Source organism: Chamaea fasciata, unplaced genomic scaffold (assembly GCF_029207755.1).
Source record: "Chamaea fasciata isolate MVZ Bird 193981 ecotype frontalis unplaced genomic scaffold, bChaFas1.0.hap1 SCAF_1, whole genome shotgun sequence".
Taxonomy (NCBI): domain Eukaryota; kingdom Metazoa; phylum Chordata; class Aves; order Passeriformes; family Sylviidae; genus Chamaea; species Chamaea fasciata.
In genome coordinates, this window is record NW_027094086.1 from 74,202,888 (window position 1) to 74,221,055 (window position 18,168).

An 18,168-nucleotide genomic window follows, 5' to 3' on the forward strand; every position below is an offset into this window, starting at 1 on the left:
AGCTATGCAAATTTTAAAGACAAAATGAGAAAAAAACTAAATAGCCTTCTTTCTCTATTTCTGAAACCTGTATGATGAAAAATGATACTTCATAAGGTGCTAGAAAAAAAAGTAACACCAGAGAATGAAGGTAAATAAATATTGCAGTTAAAAATTGCAAATAATATTTTCTTTAAAAAAAAAGTGTAAATTGATTAAATAATTGCACTAGAAAAAATACTCTTGAAATTAATAACTGCCACAACAACAAAAAAATATTCATTGTGAATTAGCATACATTTTTTTCCTTAGCTGATATGAAAGGCACAAGTAAACTCTCAAAGAAAGGAGGTAACAGTGCTGCTGCCTCATCTTTTCACTCATAACCTTCATCATGCTGAAAGGTGACATGCCTTCATTCATAAGAAATCTTACAGCAAATAAAATTACAGAGAAGTTGAGATTGGCAGGGACCTCTGAAGGTCATCTGGTCCCACCCTTTACTCAAGATGGGCCACCTCGAGCTGGTTCCCCAAGACCATGAACAGGTGTCTTATGAATACCTCCAAAGACACAGACTCCACAACATCTCTGGACAACCTGTACCAGACTGTCACAATTTAAAAAAAAAAAAAAAAAAAAAAGTGACGACTGATGTTTAAGTTCTCCAGTAGATTTTATCCAGTATATTTATGTCTTTCTTGCACTGGGGAGGCCAGGCCTGGATGCAGCACTCCAGATGTGGCCTTACTAGTGCTGAAAAAAGGGAAAGGAGTACCTTCCTTGGCCTGCTGGCTACATTTCTTCTAATGCAGCTCAGGATGCCACTAGTTTTTTTCTTCCTGCAAGGATACACGGTTGGTTCATGTTCAGGTTGGTGCTAACCAGCATCTCCAGGTCCATTTCTGCAAAGCTGACTTGCAGATGGATGACCACCAGTATATACTGGAGCGTGGGACCTTTCTTTCCTGGGTCCAGGACTTTTCACTTCCCTTTGTTGAACTTTATGGAGCTCTTGTTAAGGTCCATCAGGGAAGCAGCACAACCTCTGGCATATCAACCACTCCTAGTTTTGTGTCATCTGGGAACTGGCTTGAGGGTGCACGCTGCACCATCATCCAGACCATTAAGGACAATGTTGAGGATGACTGAACCCTGTGTTGACCCCTGGGATACAACCTTAGTTACTGGTCTCCAATTAGACATTTAGACACTGACCGCCACTGATCACAGTAAAATACTAGTACAATTTTAATTATTTACATACATTTAGCACAATTGGTTTCAGGATTTCATGATCTATATATGCTGAAGGATGTATTTTTCCAGTTATCCTAGAGCAATCAGTTTTGCTAAGCCTCTTCCAACTTGCTGAAGAAATATATAACTCAGAACATTATCTCTAATTGGTAGAATTAAAATCAATGAAAAAAGTGATTCCAGTAAAATAAGTATTTCCCTAAGGCTTAGTAAAGCACTAGAAGCCAGTGTAAAGGCAAGGGACAGAAAGGTGGGGAAAAAATTCCAACCCCCAATCAAACTCTACTGTATTTAGAATAGTGTCTGTAACTTTTTACTTGTTTCAAATTTTTTCTCAATTACCTTTCCATTGCACCAGTCTAATACTCATGCAGTTTCAAAGGGAAAAAAAAAAAAAGAATAACAAAAATAAAACTGAAAAATGCATATTTAAAAACATAGTTTAAGAAAAGCACATTTTACCTCAGAACCTATTCTCTCAAAATACAGGGATTAATAATCCTCTTTCAGTTGTTCTTTTTATTGTGGTTTTTGTTTGCTTGAAGTCACCTTAATTTCAGAATTTTTAGCTCTATATTGCTTCTTCATATGAACACTTCTCTAGATTAAAGCCTAATTAAATCAATTAATTTAATTAATTAATTAAACCTGTAAAAGCACTGGTTAAACAAAAGGAGCATTCCAATTGGAAATAAATTTCTTACAAGTTGAATAAGACATTTAAACAAATAAGCAGCTGAAAAAAAATAATAAATACATCATGGAGCTAAACTGCAGTGATACTTTTACAGTTTCAAAACATTTTAAAAAATTATATCATCTTAATTCTGTTTCTAAAGTTTTATTATGAATGTCCAAGGACAGTATAATCAAGTACAAAACCTAAGAAAGGGCAGTCTTTTTCATTATTTAGAGAGGCAGCTAGCAAAATGTATTATTTTAAAGTCTTGTTCAATCTCAAGATTCATAATCACAAGCACTAAATAACAATGTCAAAACCAACTGATAAAAACACCTTTGAATAGGTAGAGGGTCTTGAGATCACTAGCACCACTAACAATTCCTTTGAAGCTAAGATCTAAAAGTTGACTAAGACCTAAGTCATCATGTATTTCTCTCAGGGACAAACAAATTGTACTTTTACAACCCAGAGACAAAAAGATGATGCAGTAACAGCAAACAAATTATTAATTTGAGCATAGGGCTCTTTGAAGTCAATGTCAGACATAATTTTTTATATATTTAAGAGTCCAGAAATCAAGGTCCTGCTCTTACACTTCCACCATAATGGGAAACTCTGAATGCCATTATAGGGACAAATAAAACAACATAACACTTGCTATTCTTTTCATTTAAAGCCAAAAACAGAAAGGGGGTTTTCGAGGCTCAGGATTTAGGTGAGGCCCTCAATAGACAAAATATAGCCTTTCTATTTAAGAGTCTCCTGCTTTGTATTTAGATAAAGTTCCACGCTAAGAGCCACATTACAGGACAAGTACATTTAATCTGTCATCAGGAAGGCAAATAATTTTGAGAAATACATTTATCATTTTCCATTTATTTTTCAGTTCAACGGGATGGTTTCTACTGTGGACTTGAATTTTCACATTAAAGATCACTCTTCACCCTCTCAGTATGCATTCTGACTTACATTTCAGTCTTCTCTACACTGATCAAGTTCAGTAATTTATTGAATGATGCAATTATTTATTTTCTTACACCAGCTTACTTTCACTTCTATTTGATTCCTTCCAATGAAATATGTCCTATGCTTTATTCTCCTTTTGTCACTGCCTTCTGTCTACTTCAGTTATTCAAGGAAAGGTTCAAATACCATTGCCTATTCATGCTAGTCTCTTATTGCCTCCACTCTCCATCATTGCATTGATGCCAACACTGATAACTGAATCCTCCAATGACCTTCCCCTAAACACAAACAAATGTTTTCTGCTCTTTTGCAACAACTGATAAATATTCCCAGGTCATTAAATGAGGTCAGTGACACCATGTTTTGGGGGGTTTTTTTGGTGGTTTTTTTTTTTTTTGAAGGACATAAATGTATAAGTCATATGGGTTTTTAAAGAGGTTTATCTAGCATTCATGAAAATTTGAATTAATAGGTATGTATTACAAAATCATGTAACAGTTATTTCCTAAAGAGTATTGGATTAGCCCAGAGACAGTATTTTTTAAATCAGATTTCTAGGGCATGTTACCTACGTTGCTATCCTTTATCTAGTACTGCAACCCCACCATTTCAAGTAATTCATAACACACTCCATCATTTTGGAATAATAAAGACTCATGCTCACTATTTGGCAGTCCTGTCTTTCTGCCATGCCAATATAAATGAAAGCAAGGCTCTCCTATCAATACAGGACATCAATACAGACTTAGAAATCCCAATAAGATAAAAATGTGCCACAGCTGGTAATGCAGACTACCTTCAAAGCCCCTGGACAAAGCAGACACTTTTGATGCATAAACTTAGTATGAATTTTTACGACATATTTTTCTTAGTATCTATGATTGCCATATCCCCTTGCCTATTCTTGTAATTTCTATGATTATTAGAGTCAGTATTTACCAGTTCTTGCAGGTGCATCCCTTAAGAAGTCAACAAAGAATGCATCTGTTTCATGATTCAGCAAAGCTTTTGGATCTTCAAATTCTTCCTCAATGAGTTTTGCCACAGCTGTGTGAAACCAATTAACATCTTCTGAGGTTGTGAAACGATCAGCAATAACACACTTACATTCATGCTTCCACAGTTTTATCAGCACCTACATACAAGCAAAAAAAAAAAAAAAAAAAAAAAAAAAAAAAAAAGCATTACACAGAATCACAGAAGAAGAATGGGTCAGGTTGGAAGGGACCGACCGCAGTGGATCATCTGGTCCAACCTCCCTGCTTGAGCAAGGTCATCCTAGAGTACATGGCACAGAATTGCATCCAGATGATTCTTGAATATCTACAGTGAGGAAGACTCCACAACCTCTCTGGGCAACATCCATCACCCTCCCAGTAAAGAAGTTCTTCCTCATGTTCAGGTGGAACTTCCTGTGTATCAGTTTCTGTCCCTTGTCCTATTGCTTGTCCCCACCGAGCAGAGCCTGGCTCTGTCCTCCTGACACTCTCCCTTCAGATAGTGGCAGACATTGATGAAGTCTCCCCTCAGTCCTCTCATTTTGAGGCTGAACAAGCCGAGCTCCCTCAGCCTCTCCTCTTGAAAGAGGTGCTCCAGTCCCTTAACTGTCTTTGTAGCTCTTTGCCGAACACGCTCCAGGAGTCCTATGTCTCTCTTGTACTGAGGAACTCACTTGGCTTGTGAAGAAACTATACAAACTTTAAAGCTTTGCCTTCATTTCTTTACTTAAAAATAACAATAATATTAGAAAATAAATAGTATTTGGGGGTTCTTCAGAAGAGATACCTTGAGCTTCTTATTCTGCCCAATAGCAATTTAAGATAATATTCAGTTAACTATGGAAGAAGCCTTAATCTAGCATTCCAAAGTGAGGTGTATGAAGATTTTGTTTCCCCAGCCCTAAAACCATATCCATACCAGTTAACATGTTTATGTATTGATAAACCACTTTTCTAACTGGCCACTAAGTAGAAGACGGGTGAAAATATAAGAATCATGGCATGAATAATTTCATGCCAAACACAGTTATCACTCCCAATGCTAAAGCCAAAGTAGTTAGAGAATATAAACAAAGAAAAATGTGGAAGCGTTTATATTATCTCTTCTCCAAATTCATTATAGCTTTAAAGTCTCTCAGTTCGGTCATAGGATGAAGAGGGGGAACCTCTTGGGCTGTTAATACCAGCAGCATTGCTTTTAATCTTATGCTATTACTATACAGTAGTAGGAAAAATTCCAGGTACTTTTGTTCAGCCTATAGCACTTTGTACAAATGACACATTCTATGTCAAGTCTCAGAACTAATATGTAAATTTATATAATAGCATTTTGACCAGTTGGTTTTTATACATCAGAAGACATTAAATGAGTGTGTATATATATATATATATATATAATCATCTAAGTGTTTGATATTTTTTAGCTGTAGAAATTAAAATCCATTCTGAAGTTTAAATTTTAGATGCAGTAGAATTCAGGATCTTATTCAATAAATTGACATGCACATTGTATGTGAAGCAATTATATAACCCAAATATTTAACAAATTTTCCATATTTACCGTAAACATTGCTTTTCCAGCACTACATGTTTCAGAGCTTAAAATTCTAGACAACTTTTTCTTAAAAAAAGATGGAAAAAGAAATGATGTTTTACTGGAAGAAAGATGGATAATGGAAAAAAAAAATACTAATACTTGTTACTACTTCCTTTTAAACCGTAAGCCAGAAACCATTTGTTAGATAGAAATTAGGTAGTGACTGAAAGTCTCAAGACAGTAATGGAGAGGAGGAACTATTCAATTTTTTAAATCAATATACGAGCATTTTTATAGGGTAAGTTCATTGCCTCTTACTTTTTTTCCTCACTTCTTTCAGATAAACAGGCATTTTTTCAGTAATACAAAAAGCAGAAAAAAGCAAACTGTTGTGACAAAAGAAGTGGGTTTTATTATCATTCTGAAAAAAAGTTGTCATTTCAGTTGGTACTATAAAAGCTGGACTAAAACACCTTTGCCTAAAGAAACACACTAAAGTTGCATTTTTAAAAGCAGATTCAAATGCCAAGATAGACTCTTCATCCTCTTTCCTACAGGAATTACACCAAGGTCACTGATGTGCTGCTCTTACCTGTGGTTCATTGATCACCTCCGATGTAGCGTTCAGCATTCCTTGCCAAATCCTGGAGAGGTCTCGAAGGTTGAAGATGTAATGAAACTTGGCTGGTGTGGGCAGCATTTTTAGCTTGGTAATCTGCCACAGTCTGCGTGTCAATGGAACCAATTTGGCTACTGTTTTCTTCACATCATCTGAAAATCCCCGCTCACTACAGTAGTGCCCTTCTCCAATTACACCTGCAGAAAAAAAAAAAAAAAGATTGCCAAATCAAAGACACGTTAGTGCAACACCAAGAGCAATGATCATCTGATGTTTATGTTTCCTTTTTTTCCAATCCCCCAAACCTTTTCAAATTTGTTGAAATGGCTTTCCAGTGTTTATTCAAATCTTGATTCAGCTACTCTTAACACCATTCTGCCACCAGCTTAGTAGTTATTTAGCTTTTAATTAACTGCACATTAAAATGATCTTTTTCTCCCAAAAATAATTTCCACTGGCCTTGAATGGCTAATCTGATGAAATCAGTATGACCCCATCCTTTGTGAAAGTCTAGTCTTTAGTCACTCATTCTTAGCAGCAGTGGCACCTGAGCAACTGTCCAGCATTGTCACTAAAATGATACCTTCATGTCATTATTAAATCTGAGCATATTAATAGTTTCAGAGATGTGACTGGACCTGAAAAACTTGCAGATTGATGGTGTTGCAGGTGGGGAGTGATTACTGGACAAAAATGTGCTGGTAAGCAAATCAGAAGGGAATTATGCTTCAATTTTAACAATAACATGTATAAATAGAAGGATAAGGAAAAATCAACTACTATTTTAAAAAATTCTAGTTTCTCTTTACCAAAAATTTTGTCAATGGAAGAATTAGAAGGCAGAGTACAGTTGAACACTGAGAATTGTCTCTTCAGCCTCTGTGGAATATCATTGCGACCTCCCCCAGGGTGGATCATGGCAGCCAAAAACTGAATGTCCACAATGTTGGTAAATTCACCAGGTTTTTCCAGGTTATACAGTCCTTTCTGTTCCATCAGCTGCCTAACTATCTCATTAGTGACCTGTAAAATAACGAGGTTTTATGTAATAAAATATTATACATACAACCGAATGAAATATGAAACATATGTTTGAAAGACCTAACAAAGAGTATAACACAATTTTGTCACTTAACCCTCCGCTTATTTGCTTCAGGATAAAAGTTCCCTGCAAGGAATAAGCACATTTGGTAAAATCTATGGATAAAAAAATCATGGCAGTAGAGGGGACCCTCGTTTAGAGCTAATCATTCATACAACAATTTATTCTCACTTGAATGCTGCATGACTTCCATTGCTCGTGGACACACTTCTCGCTTTTAACACAAAATTTCCAGTTTTCTCTAATCAAGCCCAAACTAATGCATCTTTGCATGTTGTAAATTATGCAAAATGTTTGCATTAAGTTTCCTATGTAACAATCACAAGCATGGTTTTCAAGTTGAAATCATAGAATTACTTCCACACAAAAGAATGAAAGATCCTTTTCTTTAGCCATAAAGGGATACCCTACATTTCTGTTTCACAAGCTGAAAAAACCCTATAGAGAGTCCATCCTATAGCTATACATCTATAGAAACTCTAACATTAGTTTCAAAGCAACATACTTCAGAACAACTTTGCAAATAATCATAAAGATTAATTCCATTTTTTCTAAAGCAGAGAAGACACTTCTTACCTCTCAGTAAGAAGTATTTAAAGTTCGAAGTATTTTAATTATAGCCCACAATGTCAGTTTGCTATCACAATTTGTGTGCCAAAGATTTCTTATTTTTATTTATAAAATGAGTGTTGTTAAAAAAAATTATTGACATTATACACACATGTTCTAAGGAGCACTCAAACTACTTCTTGCAGTCAGCATATTAATTTTCAATTAATTCCTGACAAACTAATGTAGATGGGTTCCTTCAAAAGACTGTTTTAAATTAAAGTACTACATATCAAATTTACCCTATTCTGAATGATTGAGAAGCCGATTTTATAGTGCAGCATGAAAACAAAGAAAACCTTTTGTCTTCTTTTTTCTTCTTTCACAGACTAACCTGATCTCCCCATTCATTGATTATGGGCATGTTCACATCATCAATGAAGACTGTCATCTTTTTGCCTGCAGGTGGACCATAAGTTGTGCCCATGCGCTTATCCACGTAACTTTCTATTGTACGCTGTGGAAAAGCAATTAGCAGCATAGTTACAAAGAGCATTTCATTTCACACATGATTTGATCACTTAAACATATGGATGGTTCTGTTACATAGAATTTTACTAAGTGAGGTTTAGACAGGGCATTTGCTGAAGGTAACTGCACTAGTTAAACTAGAATGTCTGAAATCCCAAACTATACAGCACTAGACTGGTGTCTACAGCAGACAATCATGCCTAACAGCTTCACAAATCCGAATAGGTTTCAAACTTTTCTTTCAATTTATTCATTTATAAGCAAAATTGATGATTTCTGGCAAAAAAGATTAAATTGAAGATGTAATTCTGGAACACCTTTCCAGCAGGTATCAATGTACTTCATAAAAGCATACATTGACAATGAACTCACATATATAAATACATTGGATGAGATAATTTTGCCTAATGGTAGACTTGCCACTACTGTTCTTCTCATGATCTTTCCATTTCTCTGTTCTTCTTAAGGTCCAGTTTCTATTTACTCTATCCTAAGTGAAAGTTCACTTAACCATACATAATTATTCTTCAGTATAAACCTAAATATCTTCATTCTTGCACTATGCCTAGGCTCCTGTCTTCTTACACAAATGGCATCAGTTAGACCAAGATTTTAAGAAGCTAGAGTAATTTTAAAGCACGTGTTGTAACAGAATGTTTTGATCTAGATTGTTAACAGAGAATTGACTTAGTCTTGCACATCTATTTCAGATGTCCTGATCATCAGACTTTCACCTACCACCAATTAAATCTACATTTATTATATAAAAAATATGTTACTTTTTGTTTATAGTCCAATAAGCAGAAGAAAATAATCTGAAGGAAAATTAGACCAAAATTACATGTTTGTATATTATATAACTTGTTGGTAGTTTCTACTATGCTATACAGGCAGATGATGGGTGATTCATCAAGCTTATAGACAGCATTGGCCTGGCATACCAGACTGCATTAAAAATATTCCCCAAATATATTGCCAGGAGGCTAAAGACACTTGAAATAATTCAAATTAGTAGAAATTTGGGCAGGCAGTACAGTTTGGGATTTAAGCATTCATAATTGTATGTAGAGCATCTGCACTGCATGTGTTACTTTTTTAATGAGTAACTGGAATGACTGAAACTTAAATTGCAGACAGCACACTTTTAATGACAGATTGTTGTGGGTAGCACTTATTTTACCCATGGTGTTTAGTGAAATCTAACAGCTCTTCCCAGCTAGTGAGAATTGATGTATTTGACACAAAAACATCATATAATGAAGAAAATAATAGACATGGTATTGTAGAAGTCCAAGAACAGCTCAATATCTACTGAAGAAGTTGAAAGGATCAGGTTTTTTACAGAAGTCTTAAATCTTTCATTAGAACACTTGGACCATTTAAACAGGTGCTTTTTCATTGTTCAGAATCACTTTCAGAAGCATCCTCCTGGCAAATTATCGGAACATTCTGTGAATCTAACCATCTTGTATGAGAAGATTAATCACTACTATACCTGAAAAATTAATGGGGTCGTTGCAGATGAAAAATTCAAACTCTTAGTCATGTGCCTTTCAGGGTTATATTTTGACATAAAACCTTTGATTATAACAGTCTTTGCAGTTCCCTGCTCACCAATTAGGAGGACAGCCTAGACAAGGACAACATCGAAATAAGATGAAACACAAGAGCTGTGTGTCTTGGCAAAGGCTCAACAGTCCCATTTAGCTTTTAAACAGAAAAGAAACTAGAAAAGTTATGTAAAGGGAACTCTTAACAAGAGACATGTAGAAGTAAAATATTTAATGCCTCACAGATTTTTGCAGGCCTGAGAAGTTAAAAATATTTGCAGTTAATGCTCCTGTCAACCAGCACAATAAAACTAACAAGGAAATGAGTTAACTATATGAAAAAGGGTTTAATCATCTAGAGACTCAGTATCTGTAAAATTTCAATTGCTTATGTGACACAGTTTTGGTGAAGCATAGGGTTTCATAACCTAAACCATAAATTCTGTAACTGCCCCAAGCTGGCAGAGTTCAATCAGAAGAGTCAGATATGAGCCTCCTGACCTGTACATGAAAATATTGGTTCCATTCTGACCTGATCTCAACTATAATTACAGTTATTTCCACTACAGAATGAAGGGGTAAGGGGAAGACAAAAAAGTCTGGAAGCAGTGACTATTCAAGAGTTCAAGCATATTTGCATAAAAGTAGCTTCTGGAAACACCATCTTATATCTAAAAAAAAAAAAAAAAAAAAAAAAAAAAAAAAAAAGTTCATCCTTATCAGTAACATAATATTTCACTGCTAATCCAAAACTTTTATCATGTGTACTGTTGGCAGTGCTTTGATATGAAATACAGAAAAAGTACCTTGCCCTGTTTTGCTATGGTTTCAATAAGGAAATCCATTCTCACATTGTCAACATTAGGCACAAGAATTGAGTTGTACTCTGGTGTACCACTGCTGGGATATACATACTCCTCAATGTGTGTATTCCAGTGCATCCATGTTCCTAATAAGAAGGAAATTAAGTTAATGTTTAAGAAATACTAGGCATCATCACTTCCTTTATTTTCCATTCAGTTCACTCATCTGTCTGTGCTTCTGTCTCACATACAGCAATCCCTCCCTGTGTCTTCAGACTAAAATTTACAGAATCATATAACCACAGAATCCCTCAAGTTGAGTCTAAGAGGCTTACTCCTCTTTCTTACAAAATTATGACATGGACAAGGATTTTCTGTTTATGTTCACTTGACACTTCATCATCACAAAGTCCATGCAGATTTTCTAGCAATATATCCTCATCTGACTTCTCACTGGAAATGGGGAAAAAGCTAAACATAATGTCACCAGTAAAGTATAGCCATTAAAAAAAAAAAAAAAAAAAAAAAACTTGCTAAGGGACACAAAAAAAGGTAAGCTCCAAAATACTTCTGAACTAATTTTTTAAAAAAGGCACAATTTAAAAATAACTTTTCAATTTTACCCCATATCACCCTTCTGAGTTACTAACCATCAGATGCCACATAATAATCAAATACTGTATCTTCACTGCTTTCTGGGATACAGGGAAGATCAAGCTTTACTGTCGCATGGTTTCGAAGCCAGTATTCCATTTTGCATCTGTCCTCCAGCTCTAGCAATGCTCCTACACTCCACATGAGAGAGAAGATGTACAGCCTTTCCAAGTATTTTGGAGTCAGTTCCCCACCTTGCTCCTGAAGGATTGAGTTAGGTTTTAATTTTCAACAGCCTGAAAACTGTACTTGATAATCATTATTAATATGAGGTTAGAAGTCTTCAGTCATATACAAATTTAGAGATGTCTTCAATGATTCGACAAAATCAATATCAACTGATAACAAATCACCCAAAAATAAAAGAAGGAAGACTGTCAAAGCATGCTCCATGTGTTTAATGTAAACCAGTGCTTAATATCAAATCCAAATGTGAGATTGTGAGAGAGGTCACATCCCAGCTATTATTTTCTAAAGAAATAGAAAGTATTCCTTACTAACCTGCACCTCCATTGACATTCCAAGCCATCAAAGAACCCCTCTCTACCAAACTTCGTTACTTAAAATTATCTCCAATATGTTAAGTATATGTAAAAACATTGACACTACCTACCTTAGGTGGGATAAGGCCCTGCAGCATATTAATGCTCTGCATAATCACAAAGGCTTCCAACATCTCAGTCTTGCAATGCAGAGACTGAATGCTGAAGCGGTACAAGTCTGGGAATGATGAAGAATACAGCTGACGTAGAATTTCAGCCTCTTGGAAGGAACATTTTTTCAAAAATCCCTGTTGGAAAGCATGACAATAAAACAAATTCAGTTCGCAATGCAAGTCTCAGGAAATTCAAGTACAGTAACTCAAAAGGTTCAGGAAGCATGGAATGTTGATTTCCTGGGGGTAGAATGGGTGGGGAGGGTGCAGTTAAGTTTCCCTGCTCATTGGGCTGGGTTTAGTTAACAGAAGGTCAAATTTTACCCAAGTATGCGTAACTCCTACTGGATGTTAAAGATGAAGAGAACTGAAAAGAAAAAACTGTGTTCAACAGCACAAAAATAAATATTTTCAAATATTTTTTAATCACAATAGCTGTGGGAGGTATCCAAAAACCTTGCAAAGGAATCATACAATACATAGTGAAAACAAATTTGATTTAGTCTATATGTTGTTTCTAACAGGGATGGAGGATAACCTGAAAGATCTGGCAGATGTACAAAAAATCAGGCTACCAGGGGGGGAGGTCTGCTGGTGTGTGCAGTGCTCTTATTTTCTATCACGGTATCTGTAATAATGGATAAACAAAACCTAAGCAAAACTACCCATTTCTTAAGATCATAGAATAGGATTCATTCTTTGATGCCTTTAATTCAAAGCAATAACATGATTCTTGGAGTTACCTTGAAGTTTTCTGTCATCTACAGGGCAGAATACATCTCATTTACATCCCATAAATTTATTTCCTACAAAAATACAATCACCAGCAAAAACAATGGCAGATTCTTCCCCAAAACTCAAAGAAAAAAAAATGGAACAAATTGAAATAAAATAAATTTGCTTTAAACATAGGATGTTTTTCTCTTGTTAGAGCAGTTAAAACTAGAACAGGCTTCTCAGTGAGGTCCTGGAGACCCCATCTCAAAAGTGAACAGGAGACAGACCTTAGCAATCTCCTGTATGTTGACTAAGGTTGTATTCTACAACATTATCTCTTCCAAGCTCAACTATATTGTGCTTCTATGATTCTTACTACTACCTTCATAATATTTTGAAATTCTACTTTTACTTCCCAAATAAGTAACCTTTAGGACTGATTACAAATAAGTATATGTAGGGAAAACCTTTCTAGAATTGTGTAAGTGGAAAACAAAATTATAAAAATTAAAAGGCAGAAGTACTTAAAACAGGTATCCAAAAATTCACTGATTGTTCAAAAAATATTAGAGGTAAGTAGAAAACCTGATATTCTTTTGCTTTGAAGGAGGCTGATGAGTAATCAAATTCACTTTGCAAAACCTGCTTCAGAAGCACATTACACAAGAACAGCAACATGAAAAGTTTGAGAACTATTTCACTGAACTTGGAAGTTGATTATGTCACAATAATGCATCCCAATAGGCAGCTATATTTAGTTGTTTTCAAATGGTAAGGATTGAAAAATATAAACATATACAACAACTTCCTAAGTTATCCCTATTTGTCTTTTAATAGTTTTTAAAGTTCTTCTGAAATATCAACAAATACTATGTTTCATTCAGTATCTAAGAATTAGCAAGCTTAACACCTACCCTGACCTGTTGGAATATGCAATATATTGCATTGCAAAATAGATTTAAAAGGAAGTATACTGAAAAAGCCATCAAGATATTTTATTTGTAATGTAAGACCAAACAAAAAAATCAAATAAATGCTATTGGATCAAATTATAAATAACTATAGGCTATAATTTTATAGCCTATTCTTTCAAGAGGGAAAGGAAGGCAAGTTGGAAAGTTTACTTCATGGTGAAATGAACATAATTTGGTTGATGTAATCCAAAATTTTTTTAAAAAAAGGTTTATTTTCTTTAGTCGGTTTCTATCACCAAAATATAATAAAACCATAAGGTTATGGATTAAGGAAAACTAGTTTCATATAACATTTCAACATAACTAAAAATTTAGCCTGCATCTCACTTTAAAGTGAGAAGATAAATCATGAGTGATTATGCAAAATAAAATGAGATTTTTCTGCTGTCTTTCCAGCTGAATCTTTAGCACAATTTTAACATCCAAGAAGTGGTTGTCTGCAAACTAAGCAATGCAAGGAGGCAGAGCTGTGAGAACCTACCAGTAGGCTCTATAAAATGTTGTAAGCACAGAAAGGAACAACACAGGTGGAATCACAGTGGAGCCACTGTCCTAGATGCATAACTTACACTTTCCCAAGTATCCATATTAGTTCAAAAAATAAATTTAAAAATAACTAAAGCTTGGCAGTAACATACATAAGGCACTTGTGTTGACTGCATGTATTTGCATTGGTAAAACTGAAGTTTTACCAGCCAATTTTTTAGGAACTTGTTAAACACTTTTTTCCGTAATAAGATTACAAATATTTTGGACTTGGCAAAGGAACTCAGTGAATTTGCAATGATTCTCAGGTATTGCAGAGAGCTGGGACTGAACAGACAATTCAAGCTTCAGACACTACTAGAAAAATATAGTATCAGCCCTCTGCAGCAACCCTTAGTTCTTCAGAAGCAACAAACCTCCAAGTTTGCAACAAGTCAAAAGAACAAGGGTGCCTTCACCACAGGAAGGAATATCTGATGATAACCCCACTCCTTTTCCTCCTAACGGGTTAAGGCTAAGCAGGATTCTGGTGCCTTCCCTCGTGGGTCTTGCTGCTCCTCACTTCTTTTCAGGGCATTATATCTGACCTGCCATTTCAGATCCACAGGTGAAAAAGAAACCTTGTGCCTGTTGCCAGAAATCACAAATTTACAGCCTTCCTCACCTTGGCAATTTCTGTTCACCAAAACACATTTCCTGGCTTCACTTTTCCCACAGGATTTCCACTGTCTCCAGGCCCAAAGAGAGGCACCAGGACCTGCCTGGCACTCAGTGCTTGGACTACAGCACACTGTCTCTTTTGATTTCTATCTGGGTTGAAACCTCTAATTTGCAACGGACAGTGGTTCTAGGCAGTGCCACAAGCCAATTTTCCTCTGTTGCCATACAAATCAGGGATTTAGGGACAAGGAATCTGGTTATGAACAAGTTGTATAAAACTTACAAGCATGAGAACCTTCACGGGTTAAAAAAAGAAGAAAGCTGAGACTAAAACAGAGTAATCACCACAAAAGGCTGACATTTGAAAACTAATGTGAGGCCAATTGTATTTTCATAGGACTAGTCAAGCAAGACTAACTAGGTGAGGATTAGTTCTATTTTCCACTTGTATCCTACGTGATTTGGAAGATGAAATGACAACCAGACTGTGAAACATTAACCTTAAAAAATATTTTTAAAAACTTGTTCTTGTGATACATTCTAGAAAGGAGGACAGTAAAATTTAGTCTGTTAGCTCATAGTAGCTGATAAAGTTTTGTTCTTTGAGCCTGAAAAACAAGGGGACAGATAAACCTGGATGGTATTCCAATTCCATAAACAGGAAATAATTCTTATATTAAAATTAAATTTTAAAGCCCATATAAAGGAATTAAATTTGGAATAATACTGAAATATACAAAATATAACTTGAGTTTCAGGTGGAATAATTAAGTAATTATCTGTATGATCACAGCCATCAGTATCTTAGGCACACAGGAGAAAATTTTCATTTTTGATATTCAGGAGACAGTCCATGTTTTATCAAATCAAAATAATGTTAACCAAATATTCTCAACATGATGGCCTAGACAAGAAGAGATGCAGAGAAAAAAAAAATTTTTTTAAGTGTTAATTCTGAGTAGCATACTTCACTGATAAATTTCTAAGACAATATAGGGTTTAGGGGCAAAAAAAAGAGAAACCAACTTTTTTTTAACTGCTATACGGTTCAATTTTTAACTGCTACTCTCTATTGTTTTCTTAAAAGAAAAGAAAACTGGAATTAAATGCTGAAAGCTTTAATAAAGCTGAAATATATTACTATGGAATATGAGGTAGATTCTTGGGAAATCTCATATTTCATCTTTACCGAGATTTTTGCTACATAAAAAAAAACAATATGCTCAAGTCTCAGAAATTGTCATTCACTATATTGTTACTAGCATTCTGTCAGGATTAAGATTTATTTTTACTGGGTTTTGGAAGATGAAAGATGACACATTAAAAAAAAAAAGACTTTATAAATCACTTTGGTATTTCAATATGTTATATGCTGCATTTTGACTCTAAAACACACCTGAAACATGTTCTATTTTTCTGAATTATTCATCCCATGCCAGGGAGACAGTAACTACTGCCTGGTTCTTCAGATACTTTGCTTCTAGGAATGTTAACAGACAACAAAGTAACAACACCAATTTAAAATTATATGCTTTGATGCTGCATTGACTTTATTTCTGCTTCTAAATCCCAGCTGCAATAAATTTTAAGAAATATCAACAGAATTTATATTTTCTTGAAGATTTCAAGTTCCCTGAATCAACTTTACTCTTTTTTCCTCCTTGGTCTGAAGCTGTACTATGGGCTACCAGGTAGTTAGTGCTTTAAAACCTGAGTTGTCTTTCAATTACATAAAATACTTTTAATTACAAATTTGTTCCCAAACAATATTTTTTAAAGTGCAATATGCTAACTGTGTTCCTTAAAAAATTTAATCACTCTTGTATAAACTACCAGAAATATTGCTATTTTAAGTACTGACCTAGAAGTTTACACAGAGTAAAAGGGATTTCATAGGAAAAGGCACAAAATAGGTCCTAAAGTAACAAGAGTGAAGTGTTGAAGTAACCAGTAAAACTTTCAATACATATACAGACACTTAGCTGTTGTACCTCAAGGATAGGACTCCAGGTGAGAACTGATGAACTCATGAACACCATCCCATTTCTTGAAACTGTTGCTGGAGAAGCATTATCAATATTATGAGGCTCAAAGACTATTTTGCAATTTGGTGCCATAGGTATCCGATCACCATTTGCTAGCGTTAGAGTTCTGTTGTCATCCAGGACAGAATTAAGGTTCTCAATCCAAATAGCATCAACTGGACCATCAAGAACTATCCAGATATGCTCACCTATAATCCAACATAACAGATAAAAAGCCCTATGAATAAAGTGCTAGTTTCTTTCAAGGACCAGTTTCTTATGTCTGCAATTTTTTAACTAATTCTGAATTAAGGAACAAAGCTACAACCTCAGTTTTTAATACAATTACTATTTCCATCACTCAATCCCATTTGGGTACTTCATTTTGTCACTTATCGATAATAATTATCCATTCTTCAGTATATAAAGTGCCATCAGCATAAGTCACCAGTTTTTAATACTCTGAAAGAGTATTAAGGATCCAGTTTTCAAGAGAGTAATAAATTAGGTTTATTTCAAGTTACATAAAACAACATAAAGAAGATAACAGCTACGGATACATTTAAATTTAAAAACCATTTGTTCCCAATGAGTTTTATAAATGTAGAAAAATTAAGTGAAAGGAACACTTGAAAAATCACTCTTTCAAATAGCATGCACACTGTCGTAAGTAAAAGAGGTCCATTGGGGCAGATTCTTGTCATTTGTTCTATCCCTAAACTGACCCATCTTCCTTTTAAGTGTTTGCATTGCTCTCCATTTGCTAACAGAAAGGGATTTTAAAGCCTGCCTCTGTTTCCTAGGAGGGTCTGGGTCTGTTCTGCTTGCCTCACTTGGGTACTGAGCAAGAGGCCCTGGCTGGAAAGAGACCCCACCTCGGCTTCTGGCTGCCCATCCCTTAGGGAGCAGACAGCCCCACCATGCATTGCTAGACAGTTCTTTAGCCAGAGATGGCCCAGCTGCCTTCAGAGTCAGTACTTATTACAAAGGCCTAGGTGGCTTGGAGCTCTGCTAGCATTGAACCAAGGAGGTATGAAAGAGATGATAAACTTTTTATATGTGGAGGGTTTTTATAGCTACAGTGCAGGCATCTCAAGCATGAGATGGTCTGGAGCCTGACACATAAAGAGATATTACAGAACACTTACAGAGTAAATCCGAGGAAGTCATATGAGTGTGCTAATGTATATTTCATCTTGAAGGAAAAGATAAAAAAATCAATAATTTATGCTATGCTACATTCTCAAGGGTGAGACATTTCTAGATTTGAAACAAGCCTACCAAAATTAAATTGAAAGCATTTTCCATTTTAAAAGTATCTGTATTTCTGAAGACTAAAAACTTTTGTATGAAAATAGTGCAACAAGTGTGAGGATTTGCTTTCATGTTTTCTTTTAAGGCATAATGATAAGATTACATACT

At 35.1% G+C, this 18,168-nt stretch overlaps 1 protein-coding gene across 1 annotated transcript in view; it reads right to left on the bottom strand.

Moving 5' to 3' along the window:
- The window catches only part of DNAH5 (dynein axonemal heavy chain 5), a 118,606-nt gene that overhangs the window by 39,875 nt on the left and 60,563 nt on the right, over nt 1–18,168 (bottom strand). Inside the window, exons 43-51 of the mRNA XM_066186224.1 lie at nt 16,714–16,955; nt 11,844–12,020; nt 11,227–11,431; nt 10,580–10,722; nt 9,719–9,853; nt 8,087–8,209; nt 6,851–7,064; nt 6,015–6,238; nt 3,827–4,022 (exon numbers count right to left, since the gene is read on the bottom strand). Of these exons, the coding sequence (XP_066042321.1) occupies nt 3,827–4,022; nt 6,015–6,238; nt 6,851–7,064; nt 8,087–8,209; nt 9,719–9,853; nt 10,580–10,722; nt 11,227–11,431; nt 11,844–12,020; nt 16,714–16,955 (1,659 nt within the window). The remainder of the gene's footprint in view (nt 1–3,826; nt 4,023–6,014; nt 6,239–6,850; nt 7,065–8,086; nt 8,210–9,718; nt 9,854–10,579; nt 10,723–11,226; nt 11,432–11,843; nt 12,021–16,713; nt 16,956–18,168) is intronic.